Source organism: Simochromis diagramma, unplaced genomic scaffold (assembly GCF_900408965.1).
Source record: "Simochromis diagramma unplaced genomic scaffold, fSimDia1.1 OVJJ01000361.1, whole genome shotgun sequence".
Lineage (NCBI taxonomy): Eukaryota > Metazoa > Chordata > Actinopteri > Cichliformes > Cichlidae > Simochromis > Simochromis diagramma.
This window is the reverse complement of record NW_024386860.1, coordinates 827,591-850,173: the sequence shown is the minus strand read 5'-3', so window position 1 is coordinate 850,173 and position 22,583 is coordinate 827,591. Positions and strand designations below refer to the sequence as shown.

Genomic DNA, 22,583 nt, shown 5'->3' with positions numbered 1-22,583 from the left:
TTTTCAGTATAACTGGACTGAAAAAAAGGACTATTTCTCTATTTTTCTTTTTTTTTTTTTAAATAACAGCTACCCAAACTATGACTAAAGTAACTTATTTTAGCCACAATAATCATATATTAAAAATAAGATATTGCCAGTTATAAAAACATGGGGTTAGCTTCCAAAATTAGCAGCCTGGTGATGTTTTTTCTTTTTTTTCATGAACAGAATGGCTTACGATAGTCAGAAATCCCAGCCTAATTCATTGTTTTATTCCACGCTTGCACTGGGGCGTGGTCCTCGACAAGCTCGAACAGCTCTACCTGGTTCTGAGAATTTTATCTGACAAATGATAAGAAAAATATAATATGGAAATAATCTCAAGGGGTGTGTGTGAGCGATTACATATGTATTCATTTGTTCTTTCCCACACAGAGATTGCCGTCAGGTATTTTGAACCCTTACATTCTAAAAACACACCTATATCCACTAGTCCATCTAAAGGAAACCTAATATTAGGTGTAAATATTCATTCAAGTAAACTTTTCTTGCAGTAAACAATGACTATTGTGTTTCCATTCATTGACGCATACCTACATGACCAGCCTGATGTACTGATGTATATTCAATAACATGTAGGGCCTGCAAAACCCTGTTTAAATTGTTTATTTTTGAAGTTGTTTTCTGTAGGTGATGACCCCTCCCAACATAAAACAAAAAAGTTACAAAATTGTCTATAATCAAAATCATGTGTAAGAGACTTCATAAAAAACAAACATGAACACATACATACACATACAGAAGTGAAGTAACATAAAATTGGCAAACTATTGACCCTGTGAAACTCAGCATTGGGTGCATGCAACCTGACAGTAACTGTAGAATATCTACAAAAAGTCCAATTAAAGAACGATAGCGTCTAACAACTTCAAAACACCTACAACTCCTGCACGTTACATCGTGTGCGACCAGCGAGCGCTGTTGGGTGGGGCGCGCCAGATTCCTGACTCTTGTTTCGTGAAGTCGTGTCAAAGGTTCACAGTGTAATACAGCAGGATCCCCGTCAAACAGTTTCAAGAGCAAGACTGTATATTTGAAACATACAAAATAAATTTTTATTATCCATTCTCTTCAGGTCTACATCTCATTAGGATTTCTAGACAATAGCATTGTCAAGTAACACACCCAAATTAATTTCTAATAATTCTGACAGGTGCAACAATACATTTCTGTCAAGTCCAGGTGTCAAAATAGAACTGAATGTGAAAAGCAATTTAAATCTTCTTTGTTATTTTTCCAACATAAAAGGGGAAGCCATGGCCCTGGGTCGTAGTGAGAGCTACGTGGGTCATGGCCGTGGGACACAAACACGGGTGAGGAAGTGGCTTCAGGGCTGGGCCCCGGTGGCCGCAGGGACTTGTGTGGCCAGGGTGTTGGGGGCGGGGATGACGGGTGATCCAGCAATGTTAGCCATGGGCTGTGTGGAGGACATTGAGGTGATGCCTAGGAAAGGAAGAAGGATCATTAATCACCCGGAAAATGCACAATTACAGAAAGGAGGGAGATCAAAAAACGGGCATCACGATGGGCCGAATCTTACATCACAAGTAAAAATATTCATAATCACAAAGTTCAAGCCAGCTAGAATAATACAGGTGTTTTCAAAATGTTCCATAGTTATAATATACAATCAGTACACATCTTCGTACACACGCATGCTGTTAGGTTGCTTCAATTTGTTTCAACTGAACTTTTCTATTTTCAAAAGGAAAAAGTGTGAAGCTGTCCAGGTGCCGTTCTGAGAAAAGTAAATATGAGCAACTTCTGCAGAGCATGCCTTAAATGCAGCTGATATTATTATGTACCAAAGTTACCTGATGCAATCTATAAGAAATGTTGCCACATTAACTAATCAGAAAATCACAGCTCTAAACGGTGATGTACTTTATTAATGTTTTTTAACACCAGTGCATAACTTTAACTGCAGCCACTGTCAGGTGCTCCTTAAAAAAAAAAAAAAAAAAAAAAAAAAAAAAAGAGTCAACAAAGTCACACCTCTACTTTACAGTAAAGGGCTAATTATAGATATCTAACAGAGGTCATCTATCTTCTAGATAATTCTTTGCAAAAGCATCGTGCAGCTAGCAAGACTGTTGTCTGTAAGTGCATGCCACTTTGAACAAGATTACTCACCGGCCATCATACTTGAGGAGCTGACTGGAGTGGAGCTGGCAGCCATCCCTCCAGGAGTGGCCCCTCTTCCCTGATCTTTTACGATGGGATCTGAGAACAAACATGTATGTAAGCAACCACAAAATGTTAAAAAAAAAAAACCCCAAAAACAAATAAAGCAATACATGCAGAGACAGGAAATACAAGACTTACAGAAGTAAGGATGATCCATGGCCTCTCTGGCCGTGAGGCGGGCTTGATGGTCGTAACGCAGCAGTTTGTCAAGGAAGTCTAGAGCCTCTGTACTGACTAGGTGCTGGTTCTCGCTGTGCACAAACCTTTCCCACCTTTTGCGGGAATGCCTAGAGGCAAAAAAATTGGCCATTGAGACTTAGTCATAAGCCAAAACACTCAATGGATGCTTTATTATGAACAAGCAGCTATGATCTTTTACCTTCCCAGAATGTCATTGAACCGTGGATCCAGCTCAATGTTGTACTTGTCAATGTAGTCATACAGGTCCTCTGTGCCAAGTACTTTCGCAATTCGCACAAGCTGCAAAACAAAAAAATACAAATAATAATAATAAAAAAAGCAGTTGGATTACATGAAGCATTTGTTTGACCATGGTGTGTACAGACCAATAATTAATGGTGGGAGAGTACAAATACAGGACAACACATTTTGTTATATTAAGACTGGGCATGTTTGACACTCCTTCTGTTCATTCTGCTTTTAATCATAAAACTTATCAAAGCACGCTTAAAGGAAAATAATTTAAAAACCTGATGATAGTAATTATTTAAGAATCAGACGTTATTTTTATTTTAAAAAAAACCAAACAAACAAAAACATGTGAGCACAGAGTGGAAGTAGTACAAAGTGAACACTTGAAATATAAAATGATGAAAAAAAAAAAAAGAAAGAAAATTTGCTACATCATACCAACAAAAAAACAAACAAACAAAAAAAAAACACACACACAAAAAAAAAAAAAAAAAAACAGTTCCAGTGGTTGATTTTCCTATCAGTCACACATATTTCCAGAAAATAAAAGCCCACGCGAATAAACATGTAATTTAACCTTTTACTGTGATTCAGTATTTTTTATTAGCAAAGACCAAAGGTTTCCTATTTATCGATGGTGGTTTACTTCAACTGGGTGGAGCATCTAGAGAAATGATTAACTGATCGTAGCACAGTCATCGTTATGATAGCTTTTCCTTTGAAAGTATATGAATCAACCTTGTGACCCTTAAACTGGTTTGAAATGCTACGACTGTTTCAGTAAGTAAGAAATACTGATATGAATCATCTGTTGCTCGCTGCATTTTGATATTATAATTCAAGAAATGTAATTATGCTAGATGAATTAATGCTGATAAATACAACTGAAAACTGCATTAGCAGGTGATCGAAAGCTAAAATGTACAAATAATCAAATATGGAATACTAACGTTTTATAAGAGAGGTTCAATAAAGGATCCTAACTATTTAGTTACAATAAAGAGGACTTGATGCTAGGCTTCAATTTAATGGACTACTTTAGCATCTTGACCTTAGTCCTAGTGTAGATAAGCAAAGCTCCTAACATAACTGACATTACAGACGGGATTAAACTGTGTCATGACGTACGTCCTTAGAAATGTCGTCACGTCTTGCACCCTTTGTTTTTTTCCTGGTTCATTTAATACATCAAGCTGGCACAAAGTTAAGAATAAACAAACCCTGAAGCAATCGCTGCTGGTTTTCCACACAAGGTTATGATGACACCAGCGCCTGCTCTGAGAATACTAGTGTGACTGTGTAGAAAATAAAAATACTCTGTATTGTGGGGAAAAAAAGCTCTGCAGCTCTATTTTGGCCATAAGGTCCCTGACCACACTGACAAGACTATATTTAAAGAACAAAAACAAAAAAAAAAGGTCATACCTGATCATAGTTGTCATGACCATGAAAGAAAGGTTCCTTCCTGAAGATCATGCTGGCGAGCATGCAACCCAAACTCCACATGTCCAAGCTGTAGTCATACATCTACAAATAATATAAAGAGGGGCACTGGATTGAAGTGGCTTCCTGACTTGATTATATATTGAACACAGACATTTATTTGCCTCTACATGCAGATAGTAATATAAAGAGTTTCACCTGGTAGTCTACCAGCAGTTCAGGTCCTTTGAAGTACCTGGATGCCACTCTCACGTTGTATTCTTGGTTTGGATGGTAGAATTCTGCCAAACCCCAATCGATTAGACGGAGCTGAACAAGAAGAACAAGTCAGAATATGCTGCAATAACTGTATCGGGCTACAAGCCAAAGCTGGTGTGAACCACAAATGATAATGACAATAGCCAACATAATAATACAATACCTTTCTATGTTCATGATCAATCATTACATTGTGTGGCTTGACGTCTCTGTGCATAATTCCCATACTGTGGCAGTAATCCAGAGCCTGCCATTAAAAAAAAATTAAAAATAAATAAATAAAAAGATATATATTGATCTAACGTTTCCAATATAACAGAACAGCTGGTGCAATCCACATGTACGAAAAACTGCTTACCTTTAAGATTTCGTACATGTAGAACCGTATGTCAAAGTCGGACAGAGTTTGATACAATTGCTGTAAAAGAATAAAAAAAACAAAACAAATTAGAGGCAGTTTGGGGGAAAAAAAATAGTAAGATTAACATTTCAAAATTAGCAGTCCACAAAAACACAACATCATTACCTTGAAGTCTGTGTTGTTGACATGTTCAAACACCAGAGCTGGGGTCCGTGACTAAAAGAAAAAGGGAAATGTGTGTTTTTGTAAAAAGTCTTTCGCGTTTAAAAGCCTTGAATTATTTTAAGTAGAAAAACAGAACATTACCACAGGGTCCTTGACGATATCTAACAGTGAGATGATATTTGGACCACCCCTCAAATTCTCCAGGATCTTTATTTCTCTCTTGATTTTCTTTTTCTTGACAGGCTATGGACAGGGATGAGGTCTCATGAGGCTTATAAAATCTCAACTGAAGTGACAAGGTGAAATCCACCAACAATCAATCGATAAACATCCATACCTTCAGTATTTTGACGACCACTTTTTCATTGTTTGTGATGTTTATGGCTTCAAACACTTCACTATATTTGCCTCTCCCTAGTTTTCTGACTAGCTGATAGTCGTCTTGGTTGCTGGGGAAAATTTTTTTTAAAAGTCAGAGTTAAAAACCTAAGGGAAAAAAAAAACTAAACCAAGGTCACCAACAATAACCCCTTTTCCTTACCCCCATTCAACAACATGGGACTCATAGTCCCAGTATTCCCGAGGTCTCTGTGTGTTTACATCAGGGTAAACTCGAGAGCGGCTTGGAACAGGGCCAGACATATTCTACAAAGGGTCTTCTCTAAATCTCCTGAGATGAGACAGAAAAAGAACAAATGAAATTATACAATAAAGCTCTATTAAAATCACAGGGGCACAAATGTGCAAGACAAATACATACTGATGGTTACATAAGCATTTTTGAGTACTGGTTTAGCATTCCAACTGTTATAAACAGCCTTGTATATAAAATGTTGGCCAAATATTGAAATATAAGACAGCACAGCATACCTGGGAGGTTTCCTCCAGGACAATGGTGAAAGGTGAACTGAAACAAAGTTGGCTGAAATGCCTCTACGGTAAGTAAGCTACATAGGAAAACAGACACAAAAAAAAAAATAGATAGATATATTGTTAAAAACCATACCAGTTCTGGGCATTTATTAAATATTACAGGAAGAAATGATGAGCAATGTGTAGCAAAAAGTTTAAGACATATTTAGACTCTCTCAATGGTAGCCTGATTAAAACTTTCACAAGAAAAATGTGAATATTTCCCCACACGCTACAGAAGAGCAGTAATAATATCTTAAGTAAAACAGAGCCATTGTTAAAGTAAAACAGACACGTTTAAACAAAACTAAGGATAGCCCGGGGATGTCTAGTGTGTGGAAATGTGCTGGCGTATAAAATGGAGCAACCTGAATGGTAAATGGGGGCATCCAACCAGTCTAATCAGGAGGTACGGGGTTCAATACAGTCATCACTGGGGGCTACACCAAGCCAGTATCTCCTGTTGAAACGGGGCAGAAATGTAGGTTAATTAAAATCAACAGTATCAATCAGGAAAACACGAGCAGTGTGCTAGCCAACGTACGCCAACCACTATATAACGTTATTAAGGTTATGTCAAATTTACGAGCACACGAGGAGCATCCAGTCGACAAATGATCTATCTGCTACGAGACACGCGTTCAGCTGGAGCCAGTTTGCCCGCTTAATACTTTGATGAAGAGGTGAAATGTGCGCACAAGCCTTCTGTGGCCCCACAAGGCCTACTGTGGAGCTAAGAGATAGCCGGGCAGCTGGCTTACAAGCTAGTTAGCATTAGCTTCGCCAACTGCAGAGTAAAAAAAAAAGCCGGGTACAAAGTCACAACAAGCTCTCGACCACACTATGGGTCTGTAACGGAAAGAAAATAATAATTCTGCGTTAAAGTAGTAAAACGACTTTCCAATTGGCCATTATTAAAGTGGAACTTCACAAAAAGCTTCGAAAAAATATATTTCTTAAAGCTAAAAAGTGCTAAGCTAACAAGCTAGGGGAGTGAATAGCCAGCTTGGCTGGCGAGGCAACTGGCTGACAACGCCTTGAAAAAACACCCTTGAATCACTGTGATCGAACAGCAGAATGGCGTCGCGGCTGTGTTACTTATCCATAGCCTTTCCTCGTGTGCATAACACCCACAAATAGCTCTAAACCAACGAATATTTGCGATTAAATAACCCGATTACCTCTCAGCGTTGTTGGGACGTCAATATGGCGATGCTCGAGATCAAGAGCTTAGTGCGAACAGCCTCTCCTGCAGGGGGCGCTCTCTCTTTTCCATTTCATAGGGAGACTGTAACTCAGTCTGCCACCAACAGGTCTCGCTAGAGGAGGAAACTTTGATCCGGACGTCTCTGTAGTTAAAGCTTTTTAGTTTATGTAAAACTCAGTGTTCGGTTCCACAAGTAGACTAAAACATCCCATCTGTTAAAAACAAGTAAATGTATGAATATAAATAAATAAATGTATTACTGTGTGCATAATATTGTATTTTGGCTTTCTTGTTTCTATTTTGTTTCTATTTTGTTTCTATTTTTTTTTCTAATATATCTCTAATTCATTTTTTCTTCCTGTACCTTGTGCTTTTGTAACAAGTGAATTTCCCCAGTGTGGGTTTAAGCAAGGCCTATGCCTATATTTATCTGAGCATCACAAACGGTTTACTTAATTCAGTACTGTTATTTTCACATCTGACATCGGGAAAATACCTAAATAATAAATGTAATCATTTAAGGTTGAAATTTGATTACTTTTCTTAAAGTGACCCAAAATACACGAAAATAAAACTCAAATATGACCTTCATTCATTGAGATTTTTTTTAGGTCCACTAATGTGCGTCAAATCAAGGAAAATGTGTAGTTTTAGGGAATTTTGAAACTGTGAAAATGTACATGCCATGTTTGTCTATCACATGAATAGTCAGTGTTTCCTCCACATTTGCCCAGGTTTCTGCAGACAAAGGGACCTATTGGTCTTTGAAGGATCACGGTGGAATCGCCAAACAGCATCATAGTAAAACATCAGGGGGAATGATCATAAGTAACAGAGGTATGAGGTCTGAAATAAGGTGGGCATAGTGGTAGACTGGTTAACACTGTTGCCTCAGTGCAAAAAGGTTCCTGGTTCATATGCTCGCTGTGGCATCTCTGTGTGGAATTTGCATGCTTGATCTACTTCAGTTTATCTAGAGTGGGTTTTTTCTCCCACAGTCCAAAGACTGTCAGGTTAATTGGGGATTCTGAATTTGCAGTCAATATGAAGAAGATAAAATACTTGAAGTTTATGGAATAAAGTTCTGTATGAATGTATAGTTAAAGTGTGAATTATAGTAAGACGAGTGATCATTAAAGCTATACTAAATATAAATGTGTGTACCAGCAGATAACACATGAGAGAATATCTAACAATAAACAAACTGTAATCCATCTATTCTGAACTATTGAAACAGAGATTAAAGGAGGGAATGCGGCAGAACAAGATTATAATGGCATGCGTGTGATTGACCTTTTATTGCTGCTTTGAACGCACAGACAAGTTTGCAATAAGCATTCTTTTGCTCTAAGTGTTCATTAACATTGAATAAATATTGATCATCTGTGAAACAATATTTAAGGATAAATCATTCATTTATTAATGCAGAACAGGTTTTGTATATATTCTAAATTAATCTGATCTGTTGTTCAAAATTTGTTGTAAACTTTTACTATGAATTCAAAATTGATCTGAATCATAATGTGAAAGCATATAGATTATGAACAGTATGTAAGGGTTAAATGTGATTTACATAATTTTCATGCTTTTAATATCATTGTGGTTGTACTGTAGAACTAGAGAAAGAAGGGATATATATGAAATTGCAATTTAAATAGATTCACCTGAAATCTTGCACTCTTCATGACATTTGTAGGACCATAATAAATAAATGGACAATAGAGAAACAATACATGTTCTGTGGCCATAGAATAGCCTCAGGGGCATTTCTCTGAAAAAAACCAGCCACCTGTAATTAACACATAAATGAGGGGAAGACCAGTGGCTTCTGTGAATGTTAAGAATGATTGTTGTCATACTGAACTGAAATGAATAGGCCTTTGTAAACATATCAGAGCCTTTAACCTAATTGTTGCTCCTCTACGTGCCATTCACGCACTGTTCAACACAAAGAAACAGTCTTTGACTAAAACTCAATTTGATACTTCTTGTGAGAATCTATAATTAACTAAGGCAAGGCCTATTAAAGGTCACAAAGCGAGACAAAGCAGCAGCACATAAAAGCCACCTAACTGCACCCTTACTGACCAACAGTGGACAGACCCAGGACCCAAAGTCAGCAATGAAGATGTAAGTCTGGATGGATTTATTTTGCATTTTAAACTTCTGTAATTAAAGCTATTTTCATGTACTAGCCACAAATGAGATATTGCATTAGTTTTGATATAAGTATATATTTTTTAACTGAAATCTTGAATAATTTTTTCAGCCTCTTGTGTTGCCTGCTCCTGCTTCCGTTTGCAGATATGGTGGTGGCAGCTTCTATCAAAGGTAAACCATTGAAAGAGAGTAAATAATTAAATATTGTTCAGGAAACTGTTAATTTTGTAATAAAATTCAAATCTGTCTAACAGGGCAATCCCCAAAAGAAGGTGTGTTAAGCTTTCTACATGGTAAGAACTATTCATGTCGCTAAACAATGCTTGTATCGTTGTTTGAAATGATCACAAGACTTGTTCATTGCAAATTTGTAGATGCACTAGCACTTACTACAGAAAGGACCACACCTGCAGCCGTCACAGGTCAGTGCTTCCAAATGTAGCTTTCAGATGTACTCACATCCTCAAATTACTTTTGGTTCTCTATAAAAATAATCCGGAGTGTATTAAAGAGAACAGAAACATTTCTAGTAATTGTGCTGTTTTTGTTGTTTACTTTTGATTGTTTAATGCAGCACAAAGGACCCCTCTATGTGGCACTGTGAATAAGCAAGACTCAGACGGTACACTTTTTTGTTGTTTCCTTTTTCATTTTTAAAGAGCATCTAAAAACACACTGAACAAAACAAAAGAACTCAAACAAACAAAAAAGCACAATTACTTTTTCAATAAATGGCTAAAAATTCATTCACAGATATGTCAGATGCCAAATCTACAGAGAGCTCTGAAACCAACAGATGTTCAGGTACGTGAGCAATTTGGATGATGTGCAAATTTAGTAAAAAAGAATGTAATGCTATATCAGTAAACAAAGATATTTTCTAATATTTCAGAACCTGATGCGTTTGACAAAAATGGAGATGAAAGCAGAGGTGCAGTGCTTTTAATCAAAATTATTAGCCAATTGAATCAAACTGTCTGTATCAGTGCGGTGAATGTGGTGATTCAGATGGCATAGCAATGACTTCCATTCTTCCTAGATGTATCCAAAGACCTTGACAGCGATGAGATCATGATTCCCGGAGCTGTGGCAAAAAATGAGGCTCCGTCAAGGAAGGTGACTGTAGTGGGCAAAGACGGTATGGCAGCGATGGATATGACCAGCAGCCTGGTTCAGGACCATGGGAGCAGGGAGCATAGTTTGATTCAAGTAGAACTCCAAGCAAGCAGAGACAGTGAGGAAGGAGGGATAACAAATGCTTGGGAGGGTGGCGGTCAAAGCACCAATCTCCAAAGGTGGGCCACACGAGGAAAAGTTAATGGGATGAGTGGTATGTTGGTCCATGGCCAAATCAGAGAAAGGCCAAATTGGGATAGTTTGGAAGACAGCAGTAACAGCCTGGCTGGAGTCAGCACCAATAAACAAACGGACTATGATGGTAAGACCATATTCTGTATGACATATTTCCAGGAGTTATGCTGTGAGAAATAAAAAAGCTATACAATTGTTAATATTCCCACAGAAACCAGAGAATATATGAGCTCTGAAACCTATCCAGTTGGTAAGAATTTGTTGTTCTCTTAATTACTAATGTAATGCACACAGTGACTGTTTCCAGAGGGTTATATCAGTGTTTGTGATCCTATCTTTTCTTTGCTTTAGTCCCACAAGAGCACAGGCCCAGCAGCTTGCCCATTCCATCCAAGAGCCATGTCGCTTGATGAGCACACAGAGGTCAGTTTCCTCTGGATTTGAATCACATTTCAAGTATAACTCCAAGTAACCAACCTGACTTAGAAAACCACTGATGCCACATCGCCCGACTTAATTCCTCACATTTCCTTCACTTAAGATGAACCAGTTTTCTATATCTGGCTTGTGTTCCACATGTTCTGATTGCAGTTTTAACATTTTTCCTCTCTATTTTCAGATTGCATGTCTTCCTTATGAATCACGGATCACTGTCTGTTGACTCAGGAGACTCAACTCAAGACAGTTTGCTTCCACATCCGGATGCTGCAGGGACTTTTTCTATCCAAAATTAGATTTTCAGCACACGTTTTTTGTTCTCTGATCAAACAAACAAATGTAAAAAATAAATATGTTTTGATTTAACCTGTGCTGGGTGTGTTGGTGTAAGCTGTCAGAGTGTGATGGAAAATAAAGCCAACATCAATTAAATCATAAATGAAGCAATGCAATTACTTTTGAAGACTTGACAGGATCTGTCTGAGCCAAAAATCTGGTTTTAAAATGTAGTTTCATTTATTATTAGTTAGATACAAATACATATCATAAAACAGCCTAAAACAGGAACGTGAAGCAGCAACGATTACATTTAGTGCCAGGCAGTACTCACTGAATACAACATCAATCAATTAATGCAGAATAAACAAATTATTTGCGAGTAAATGTGACAAATCTTAGTTTATATTTTACATTGTGGAACTAATTACAAACAGGACACTGTCAGCACTTTGATACTTTTTATGTTATTCAGTCATTTCCTATAGTGCCGAAGTTCACTGTAAACATCTGACTGGACTCCATGTAACTCCTACAGAAAAGTCAAAGCAATGCATCATTGTAATACGTATAATATACATTATATGTATTGTTTTGTTTCAAGTGTGTTTTTAGTTAGTCATTTTTTATTTTTAAAAGAGTCTATACATCACCTGGTATGGAGATTCTGTGACCTCTGTTGCCATTTTCTTTGAAATTGATGATGGTACACTTCTTTTGCCTGATAGGAGATTTAGAAGTGTCAGGTTAATGCCCATTTGGCATAACACCACTAGGGCAAACATACACATGTAAAGAAAGGCACACAAATACAGTGCTCACCACTGTGTGATTCCCATTCCCTCTTTCTCCTCTGATGAGTCGCAAAGCAAAATACAGAAATAGTGATGAAGATGGTCAAGATGATGTCAGAGGCAATAATGCCTATTACAGATTCCATGTTTATCAGGTAACAGGAACCACATTCTGTTAAAACAAAAAAAACCCCAACAACATATGATTGAAATACAAAAGCCAAACACACACATCATTCACGAGCAAAGAGTTGAAGCTAGATACCTTGCTGTCCTTCTGATGAGCCTGCGAGAAAAAGAATAAACGAACCTCAGGTTATAAAAAGAATCGAGGGTAGTCCTGTGTTCCTTTGCTACCATTGCTATAGATGTTCAAAACCAAAGTATACGCTACTCACCAAACAACGAACCCACAATACAGAGAGCATCAGACATCTTCTAAAGTTTTTGGTTTCTGGTCTAAGAGGAAATGAGACAAGGAGGGTGAGAGCCTCCGGTCCTTCTGTTCTCTTTCGCTAGGCTCTCGCACCTAGATATCGAAAGGTAGAAAGGTTCTCTGGTAAAGGGCTGTCCACAGGGAGTGTTGTCAGGGTGTCAGGATTCGTGAGCATATGACTCTGATAGCAGGAGGAGAAGTGAGTCCACTCAGAGAAGAGGAAGCTGGTGGTTCTGTTTTTGCCACATTTTTGTGAGGAATGCTGCTCTATAAAAAGAAAATATTTGACTTTAATCCTTTAATTTATTTTAATTTTAATTTTTAGCGATGTTTTCATAAAAATAAAATCTAGGCTAGGCAAAGATAAGGAGCTGTGTGAGGTCAGTTTCATTACACCTTCAGTTTCTGCAGAAATACGTGTGATGGTATCTCTGTATAGAGCGTTTCCGCATGACCTGTGGTTTAGTGCGAGCGGTTGGCCACAGTAAGAGCTACCTAGTCTCTGAGCCGCTTTAAAACCACCGGTTTAACTATAAGTCGGGTGTACTGTCTGTAAAAATGAAAGCTTCACTGTTATTGTCACGCAGATTCCCACATTTAACCAAATATACACATTACTGTTCCCGTAGTAATTAAGAGGGTTAGTAGCAACTGGGTGCTGCGTTTCAGGACACCCAGTGATATATTGAGCACAAATTCAGAATCAGTGAGTGTATGAACATTAAAACAAGACTTGTGTTTTTCATGTTTTCAGTATCACTATTTTGCAAGACAAATTCAAGCATTTTGACTGTTTCTGATAATTATCAGTGAAACATCCTTGAAGTTTTGTATTTACTTTCACTTTACAGATTTAAGAACATAGTGTGAGTGTCTGACATGAAGGCATTGAAACAGAGGGAGAACTAAGTTAGGTGTTGAGTGGGGAGAGCAATTACTGGGGAAAAGGTGAACACTGAATTTGCGGTCTTATTTGCAGGAGGAGAGCATGGAGCTCTGAGGAGGGTAGCCAAAACTTGAGCTGCACACGAGTTATGCGGTGTCATGTCAGAAACTGAAGGCACAAGGAAATCAAGGCAAGTAAAGAGCATAGACATAAATATACGAAGCAATGAGGCCTGGTTACCACCATGAGGTAGCTGACAAACTGGCGGAGAGTGGATGACTGCGCTTAGCTATTGCCTCGCTGATTGCTGTCAATGGATGGGAGGTGAGCAAAACATGGAGGTGTTGACTTCATATGATCCAATATAGCATGGAGCTAGCTTGCGTGATTTGAGAGGAATGTCTCTGGCAGCAAGCCCTGGTGCATACTTGGGGTTTGGTCTTCTCAGCCGATCCCCGTAGCAGCGCTGTCCATCAGCGGTCCTTAGTAATGCTTCCAGAGTCCAGGTCCAAACATGTCGACAACTTTCGGTTTGACCATTGGATAGCCAGTGCTAAGGCTTACTTTGGCTCCCAGGGAGGTGCAGAAGGTCTTCCAGACCTCTGAAGTGAACTGAGGACCTCTGTCAGAGACCTTATGGAGTCTGTGGAGTCTGAAAACATGATCCACAAAGAGCTTGGCGTTTTCGGAGGCAGAGGAGAGTTTGTCCAGAGAGACAAAATGGCCTGACTTGGAGAACCTGTCAACTGCAGGGAGAATTACGGACTGGAGGAAACGGGCTCGCTGGTAGCAAAGTCTAAAGTTATATGTGACCAAGGTCTATGGGGGTGGTTAGTGGTTGAAGTAAACCTGATGGTCATTGATGGTCATTGAGTGCTGCTTTTGTTTTGTGCACTGGTGGAACAGGCAACTTTATAGCCTTTAACATCACTTTGTAGAGTTCCCCACCAAAAGTAATGTCTGATAAATGGGGGTGACAGGTGACATGTGAGCCCAATGAAGTGGAGACATAGTGATGATCAGGTGGCTCAGAGCATAAACCTGAACTGATGTCTTATTAGGTGACACTCTTGACCTTTATTCAATTACTTAGAAATTAATTACTTGGAAGACTGTTTTTAAAATATAAAACAAAATAAATAAAATATAAAATATAAAAATAATTTCAAATACACTTTTTTTTACACAAACACAGATTAACAGGGAAATGTTGCGTTGTGTAACATTTTCTGTTAATTAACAAAGAAACAGGCAGCAAGGCATATTTGCTACATATCACCGGAAGTTTAGCTTTAAAAGTTGACATCATCCACAAAACTGTGAAAGTAAATGACTCACAAGGTAATAAGAGACGGTTGAAAGGACACACTGTACATCAATCAAGCACACTGTGTACTTGAGATCAGACACATAAGTAAAGAGATATGAAATCACTTTGGTTAGCATTTTTCATTCTGTGTTTGCCTGAAAGGACAAAGTGGAGCCATGTTAACCACACAGCGGAACCACGCTCCAAATCTAATCATCATGTCCTACATGTCTGAAATCTAATCAGGTCTTAAATGTCAGCTACAGGATGACCAAGTAGATGAAAGCGAGAAACAAACAGAATGTAATGAGCAACCGAACAATCTGTGAAGCTATACAATGTAGAAAAACAAGACTAAGTTAACTGGCTAAAAACCATATAAATCTGTGAACATGTCTGAAGATGAAATATTCCTCCATCTTTAAAAAAGAAAAACTTACCAGACACAAGAATGTTTTAGCTTTCTTTTATTAATGTGCTAAAGTGGACATTTTTTTTTTAGCATTACTTTTTATACATTTTACAGTTTGTAAATATAATATGAACATTTGCACAACATCTCCATGTTCCGGTTAAACTATTTCGATAGTTTGCGTTAAATTAACATTAAATAACACTGCTGAAAAATATTAAAGGAAGATTTAAACCACACATCTGATGTCCGTGAATAAAATACTCAAGTTGGAATCCTTGTATATTATTTTTTTGTAATCAAAATGCTGTAACAATGCTTAAAGGGCTGATTATACGAAATCAGAGCAAAAATTAAAGTTAAGATTGCTCAAATGTTTCCTTGATAGTTTTTAACAGTGTATTTGAATGTTAACCATATGCAATTATTATTATCACACACAATTAATATTATTAAAATGCAGTACTATTGTAGGGTCCTTATTTTACAATAAACAGTACCTTGAGGCAACTGTTGCTGTGAAATGGTACTATAAAGATAAAACTGGACTGCCTTTTTCAAAGTCTCTACTAAATAAACTGAAACACATCTTATCTAACTTTGTAACATATTTAAAATCACAGTCCACATTGTATGAGTATGAAATCCCATTTATGAGACTCTTTTATTTATTTTTTGTAGTATGAATTAACAGGTTGAAGTCTAAGTACAATTAGCTAAGAAGTAAGATATAAAATGTGTAAAACAATGTGTTCAACTTAAAATGTAATAGTTAAAGATTTTTTTGTATAATTAATTTTCAGAGAAGATTTCTTTAAAAAAAAGTAAACAGTTTTCTACAAGAAAGTTGAAAGTGTTTTCATGCACTGCACCATCCTTTTAGCTCTTGCAGTTGGCCCGGACATTCATATACACTTTGTGAGCTGTGAAGAAATCAGACAAGAGACAGCACAATGGAGAAAAGCTATTAGTTGAAAGTATATACACTTGATGCTAAAATCACACATAACAGAAGAAGTCAGTTTGATGAATATAGTAAAAATATAGTTGAGAAACAGTCTTATAGGTGAATATGAAAGAAAAAAAGAAATCCAACGTGATAAAATAAAAGGGCTCCCAGGGACCGGCGAGCCCTTCACCGTCATCTTACCATTATCTATCTTTTGACGCCGAAAACTGGCACATCGGTATGTTACAACGACAATAATAAGGGTCAGAACCACATCTGCACAGATGATGCCTGCTATTGTTCCTGGCTCAATCCTATAGCAAGACACTGTGCTGTCTGGTAAATACAAAAAGTGAGAAACAGACAGTTAGACAGAAATGGAGTGGGAAGAAAGAAAAAAACCCAAGAGATGTAGAGAAAAACTGAGTCATCACCACTGGTTGCCTAGTTCTGCATTTACTTTTATTTTTATTTTTTTTTCTCAACATTAAGATTCATTTTTTTAAAATGCATTTAGGAAGTTGACACATCATCTTTTTTGATACTTACCAGCAAGTGCTGGAGCAAGGCCTTAGAGAAAGAAAGGGAACAAAGAGGGATATGTTAGTTGAAACTTACTTTAAGCTCCTCTAACAAGTCAGTTAAGTTTCCGTCATGCACAGCAGCTTGTGGTTTTACTTTCCTGTGTAAGACCACCTTCATTTTGAGTGTGTGTACAAAAAGAAAAGAGAAATACTATTAAATCATCCTTACTGAAAAAAAGACCAAATAGGACAACGGTGAGGAATTTGTTATTTGCCATCGCCATGAAGGTCGGCTCAGTTATGTTCTATCTGAAAGACAAGAAGAGACCAAACATTGTCCTATATTACATGTTCCAAAGATGTGGAGAATAAAGTTCATGTTACAGTATCTATTCTTCGAATTTTGATACATTTTAATTTTTGTATTAAGGACAGAACATCTGAAATGTCTCAGAACTGTAGGCTTGAACTCTTTTGTATACTCTACATCACAACGAGACATGATGGACTGTGTGGGTAGTTACAAAGCGATAGAGATAAAATTAGTAAATGAAAAATTCAGAAAATGTTAACATATGTCTAAATCATTACAATTATTTAAAAAACAAAAAACAAAAAGATTTAGCTCAAGCAACTGCATTTCATATGCAAACATTTCCTGTTCACAACTTTATAAATCCAACCTTTCCTCGAATAATCTAACCGAATAAAAACATTCTGACAGATTAAATCTTTAAAATTAAAAATGATGATGAAGAGAAATAAATGGGAGTCCAAAAAAAACGTACCCTTCTCTGGTTTGCTGATCTGCCTTCTGCTATCCAAAACATGGTGTGACTTCCTATTCGTTTTCTCCTCTGACATCTCTGACGTCAAACTTTCTAACTTCCTTTGGTGGGCTGAAGCACCGTCTGCAAGCTTGTCTCCACTACAGATTATTTAATAACAGTTGAGCTCTGACAGAGTGAATCTGTATTTAACGGAGTACAACATTGTTTCCAAAAAACCCACAATATATCCAATGTTGAAAGGAAGAATGTGGGAATCAGTTTTATTTATTTACTACAGTCCATTGCTGCTGTTAGCTGTTGTAGCTGCTGAATGTGGTTTTGGGTTTCTGTTTTTTTCAAATGTTGTTGCTGTCAGCGTTCACACTGACAGAAACTGTGGGTTGTTAAATGTCACCACTGCTGATGCTTACAACATAACTCTTGGCTACTCCTAAAATCCAGAAAAGAAAAAAGAAAAGAAAAGTTATATTTTATTTAATATGTATATAATCGTAAAATGATATTTCAGGATTCATTTGAATAACTAAAAGTAATAAATACATTTCACTGAATCCCTTCTTCCAGTGATTCAGATTTTGAGTTTTGTAAAATTCTTTGTTTACACATTTTATCCAGTGGTTGCAAAATAAATCTTGTATTTTGTTCAGTGCGGTTTGACTTTGGTTTTGGTTCAGGTCAGCAATATTGCACTGCCACCTGCTATATTCTAGCTGTACAACAGCAGAGGGAGCTGCAGGCCTTCTCATAGAATGACCAAGCTCATCTGTTAGAGCAAGATCAATAAATAAGCAGAAAACATAAAGGAGAAATAGCAAGAATAAACACTTAAATTGAAGTAAAACAGTTAAAAGACCACAGAAAAATAAAGGTGCACATTGATGCACACATGGCTACGACTGCTTTCTTGTTGTCTCTTCTGTAAACAAGCTTTGTAGCCACAAAAGCAGTGAATGTACAACCTGTGGGTGAGGTTAGTTACCTTATAGGTTAGGATTGTGAAAAGCACAGAGTACTGCTTTTACCACATCTATAATGTTAGAAGGGGAAAAAAACACTTCCCTGTTTTATTTAATTTAGCATTACATTTCTTCATTGATATTTATTATTGGTCTGAAATTTGTACTTCCACTTTTTCCTTCTATTCTAATTAATATCCATCCATTCTCTTCTGCTTATCCAATTCATGGTTGATTTGAATGGGCAATTATCCAAATGATCCCAATGGGTATTTGGAATCACCAATTAACTTAATCCAAGTAATTTCTAGACTTTGGACTGAGGAAACCATAGTAACCAGAGTATGGGGAGAACATGCCAGCAGACTCAGAACCGTCTTGATGTGAAGCAACATATAATATAATAAAACAACATAGTTCAACATTTGAGTCTTAAAATACTTTGGGTTTGTTGGTTACTATTTTAGTAAAGCGATCCACTAGCCACTTCATTAGGTACACTTTGCTAGTATCAGGTTGGACCTCCTTTTGCCTTCAGAAGTGCTCTAATTATTCATGACACTGATTCAACAAGCTAGAAACATTCCTGAGAGATTTTGGTCCATATTGACATGATAACATCACACAGTTGCTGCAGATTTTGTTAGCTGCAAATCCATAATGACCATTTGAGAAAAGTGAACTCATTCTCATGATCAATAAACTAGTTTGAGATCATTTATGCTTTGTGACATAGTGTATTTTCCTGCTCCAAGCAGCCATCAGAAGATGGCTACAGCAGTCATTAAGGTAAGCAAAAATACTCAGGTTATGCTGTGGTGTTTAAACAGTGTCTATTGATACTAAAGGTCTGAAAGTGTGCCAAGAAAACAACCTCAGCATCATTACACCAACACCACCCACCAGAACGACTGATACAAAGCAGGATGGTGGTGACCCCGCCATCAAAATGTTGCAGCAGAAATCACAGGCAATGTTTTTACAGTTTTCTGTTGTCCATGTTCGGTGAGCCTGTGTAACCTGTAGCCTCAGTTTCCTGTTCTTAGCTGTGTGAGTGGCACCCTGTGTGGTCTTCTGCTGTTGCAGCCCATCTGCTTTAAGATTCGACATGTGTGTTCAGAGATGCTCTTCTGTAGCTCAGTTGAAAACTGTTGTGATTTGATTTACTTTCGCCACTGACCTCTGGCATGAACAAGACATGTTCACTACCACTCACTGGACATGTTCTTTTTTTGGACCATTCTCTGTAAACCCTAGAGATGGTTGTGTGGGAAAATCCCAGTGCATCAGCAGTTTCTGAAATACTCAGATCAGTCAGTATGGCACCAGCGACTGTGCCATAGTCAGCGTCATTTAAGTCACTTACCTTCCCCATTCTTATGCTCAGTATTAACTTCAGACAGTCTTGACCATGTCCATGTCACTGAGTTGCTTTTGTGTGATTGGCTAATTTTGATATTTGTATTAATGAGCAGGTGATTTGGGTGTAACTAATATTGTGGCCACTGAGTGTATATCTATTATGTTTAGCATTAAAGATATTATTCAGCAAATTAACTACAGATTCTCATTATCCTTTAAATAGCCTCCTTAAGAAGAATACTGTTATTTGTAGACACTTATCTCTTCTGAATATGTGAAGATAAGGGGACATCAAAGAACTGCCATATCTTTGATGGTTACATAGTTACTGTGACTTAATCTAATAACATAAGTATGACTAAGCAAGTAAGTTAAAATCTTTAAAATCCCCATATCTTTAAATAGTTGAAAAAAAATACTTTTAACATAATTTTGGAGCCCTGTAAATAGTTGCTACTAAAACATGAGAAGAAGTCCCCAGAGGTTGATTGTTTACCCTGAAAAGATTCTCTGAAGAATGATGCATAACTTTCTCTGAAAGAAGCTTATTAGTTTTCTTTCTTACTAGGAAAAGTGTAGCTGAGCGTGTGGCAGACCTGAGGTATTTCCAGTAGTTATGTGTACAGGTATACTGGCATTAGCAGAGCAAATGTGGGATGTAGAATATAGATCAAACCATCTGGAGAATTTACTGAGAGGTGGAGCCAGAACTCTTGGTTAGGCTTTGGGCTGGGCTGTGGATGACCACAGCCTGATATACTAAACACAGAAAACATCTTGTGTAGTTTCCCTTCTTTTATCTGCCCTTTCAAGTCTGAGTTGTTCCTTGAACTAAACAGAGCTTTCAGCAACAAAAAGTCATCAGGGTCCAGAGTCATCTAATAGAATGAAGACTAAACTTGGGACTGCTGCACAGACAGTTAAAGCTGGATGGGCTTATTGTTAAACTGTGTCCACTGTATGCATTAACTATGCCTACTGGATATAAACTAAACATCTGAAGATATATATCTATAGTATATAGATAAGTAAATATTTCCAACACGGTATATATTTGTATTATAATCACTAGACAGTACAGTCCTTTTTCTTTTGTATCTGACTTTCTTCCATTCATTGTTTTTGATCCTTTCTGCTTCTTTCTTCTTTTTCTAAATGGAAAAAACCTAAATCACAGAATTCTCACACATACAAGAGATGCAAAAGCTTGAAGTTTACCCATTACATTCATTTTCAGCTTGCCATTTACAGTTTTGGATCTGACTAGAGTAGGTCTGCATGATTCACAGATTAAAATAATCCTTATTTATGTTATCTTATTCCTTTACATATTTCATACTGCGCTCCGAGGTTCAACCTTTGTCTTAAACTGGCTTTTTCACCTCTGTCTTCAAGGTCACCCTCTCTTTAAGCTGATTTTCTTCTGATTAGCTGCCCTTTGCATACAAAAGGTTTGAATAGCAAGTGAGCATGACTGCTGTATTTACAGACAATGATAATCATATTAAGGACGCCCACTCAGACTGAGAATAATACAGAAAACCACAGACTTCAGGACAGCCTCAAGACTGCACTTTTTGCTCAATTATTTGAGAATTGTTTAATATGAATTCCCACAATGGGAACATGTATGACAGGGCGAGCATTAGGGTCACTATAAGATTTTTTGATGAATGTACAGGTCACAAGCCCTAGTCCTGAATATATGGAAGTGTGTATTTAGTCCTCTGGGTAGGTTCATATCTGAGAGTATATTTACAGCAAGCACACAAATGGAATATCCAAACCTTTCAAAAATAACTAAACCCACAGCTAAATATCTGATGAGACACATTTTTCCTTTAACATTGTTTGTTTAGTAGCACTTTTTCACAATTACACATTCTTTAAATATATATTCTAAACTCTTTTTTCCACTTGTTTACATCTTTCTGCATTATTATGTTGTTCAACCTCTCTCTGTGTTGTCTGACAATTGTTTATGGAGAAAGTAGGCAAAAAAAACCCTAAACATATATATTAGTCATTTGGCAAAAAACAAAAAACAACTCACCACCAAGTTGGATGTTTTGATGTTGTTTTTCTCTTTAGGTGACACAGAGATTCCCGTAAGACTTTATCTATACTGGTAACAAAGATAAGAGAAAGATAATATGTTTACATGGAGTTTACATACAGTCCACAAAGAAGAGCTGGAAAGGAAGGTCTGGGCATCTCTATTGACACTGCGGGCAGCAGAATGGCAGAAAATTGATATTTTAAATCATAATAAATACTCTGTTCACTGTAAGCTGAGATCACATTTTTTGGCTATAAAAACAAACTTGATAGGAGTTCATTATCTTTAGAACTTTATATAAGTCATGATAACAGTAGGTTGAGATAACGTGTTACTATATTTCTTTAGTTTTCTATCAAACGCTGTTTTGCATCAGCGCAATATTGAAAATTTCAGATCACTTATCTCTTTGTCAGTTACTACTTTAACATTTAGGCACTTGTTGTACTTTTGCGATCACTTCCACGACCTTTTTGATTCCACACATCTAAAACTACCAACTTGAGATGAGCTTTTGAAACATGACATAAGTGTCATTATAAACTGAATTACAAAACAGTCAAGGAGTTCCAGCTTGTTTAGGCTTTCAGCGCAACGTAAAAACTAATGTATTTCGCCGTCACTCACTTTTGTCCTCAAAATGTACTTCAAGTATTAAAAGCGAACGTACTCTATAAGCAGAATGTCTGATTGTGTTTATTGTTAGCCTACTACGAGACTGGACAACCCATTACTAATTCCTGAGGCGGTTAAGTCGTTCAGCTGGTGCAGGGTGAAGTAATGGTAACCATTTATAAATAAACGCTCTTCTGTCCGAAACAGCGCCTAAATATAAACAACTCTTTATTCACTTGTCATACCTTTTGCTCGCATAACTCACAGCTCGTTCTCACACTTCGCTCTTTTATTCTTT

The 22,583-nt window shown here is 37.2% G+C and overlaps 4 protein-coding genes across 5 annotated transcripts; 1 reads left to right on the top strand and 3 right to left on the bottom strand.

Annotated features, from left to right (window-relative positions):
- Positions 1 to 632: 632 nt before the first annotated feature.
- LOC120732142 (casein kinase II subunit alpha-like) lies at positions 633 to 15,275 on the bottom strand. 2 transcript variants are annotated; one of them, XM_040029514.1, is made up of 16 exons: positions 15,265 to 15,275; positions 6,982 to 7,029; positions 6,169 to 6,260; positions 5,759 to 5,835; positions 5,430 to 5,558; positions 5,226 to 5,337; positions 5,030 to 5,131; positions 4,889 to 4,939; positions 4,721 to 4,780; positions 4,526 to 4,609; positions 4,303 to 4,413; positions 4,087 to 4,188; positions 2,609 to 2,709; positions 2,368 to 2,516; positions 2,176 to 2,265; positions 633 to 1,485 (listed from the first exon to the last, which is right to left on the bottom strand). In XM_040029514.1, exons 5-16 carry the CDS (start codon positions 5,528 to 5,530, stop codon positions 1,370 to 1,372), a joined length of 1,179 nt encoding a protein of 392 aa, XP_039885448.1. In that variant the 5' UTR covers positions 5,531 to 5,558; positions 5,759 to 5,835; positions 6,169 to 6,260; positions 6,982 to 7,029; positions 15,265 to 15,275; the 3' UTR covers positions 633 to 1,369. The 2 variants fall into 2 exon arrangements, with proteins under 2 accessions (XP_039885448.1, XP_039885449.1); XM_040029515.1 differs by lacking the exons at positions 6,982 to 7,029; positions 15,265 to 15,275 and adding an exon at positions 6,387 to 6,943.
- On the top strand, positions 7,698 to 11,527 carry LOC120732145. Its single transcript, XM_040029519.1, has 12 exons — positions 7,698 to 7,844; positions 9,037 to 9,137; positions 9,277 to 9,338; positions 9,422 to 9,439; positions 9,542 to 9,589; positions 9,742 to 9,789; positions 9,921 to 9,971; positions 10,060 to 10,098; positions 10,207 to 10,605; positions 10,690 to 10,728; positions 10,830 to 10,901; positions 11,098 to 11,527. Exons 2-11 carry the CDS (start codon positions 9,130 to 9,132, stop codon positions 10,886 to 10,888), a joined length of 771 nt encoding a protein of 256 aa, XP_039885453.1. The 5' UTR covers positions 7,698 to 7,844; positions 9,037 to 9,129; the 3' UTR covers positions 10,889 to 10,901; positions 11,098 to 11,527.
- Positions 11,411 to 22,563, bottom strand: LOC120732147 (transmembrane immune signaling adaptor TYROBP). The gene is made up of 7 exons (XM_040029520.1): positions 22,531 to 22,563; positions 21,665 to 21,736; positions 12,385 to 12,689; positions 12,252 to 12,272; positions 12,015 to 12,158; positions 11,846 to 11,913; positions 11,411 to 11,724 (listed from the first exon to the last, which is right to left on the bottom strand). Exons 3-7 carry the CDS (start codon positions 12,419 to 12,421, stop codon positions 11,668 to 11,670), a joined length of 327 nt encoding a protein of 108 aa, XP_039885454.1. The 5' UTR covers positions 12,422 to 12,689; positions 21,665 to 21,736; positions 22,531 to 22,563; the 3' UTR covers positions 11,411 to 11,667.
- Positions 15,070 to 22,570, bottom strand: hcst (hematopoietic cell signal transducer). The gene is made up of 7 exons (XM_040029527.1): positions 22,531 to 22,570; positions 21,665 to 21,736; positions 17,292 to 17,430; positions 16,732 to 16,811; positions 16,528 to 16,548; positions 16,180 to 16,314; positions 15,070 to 15,952 (listed from the first exon to the last, which is right to left on the bottom strand). Exons 4-7 carry the CDS (start codon positions 16,784 to 16,786, stop codon positions 15,909 to 15,911), a joined length of 255 nt encoding a protein of 84 aa, XP_039885461.1. The 5' UTR covers positions 16,787 to 16,811; positions 17,292 to 17,430; positions 21,665 to 21,736; positions 22,531 to 22,570; the 3' UTR covers positions 15,070 to 15,908.
- Positions 22,571 to 22,583: the final 13 nt, after the last annotated feature.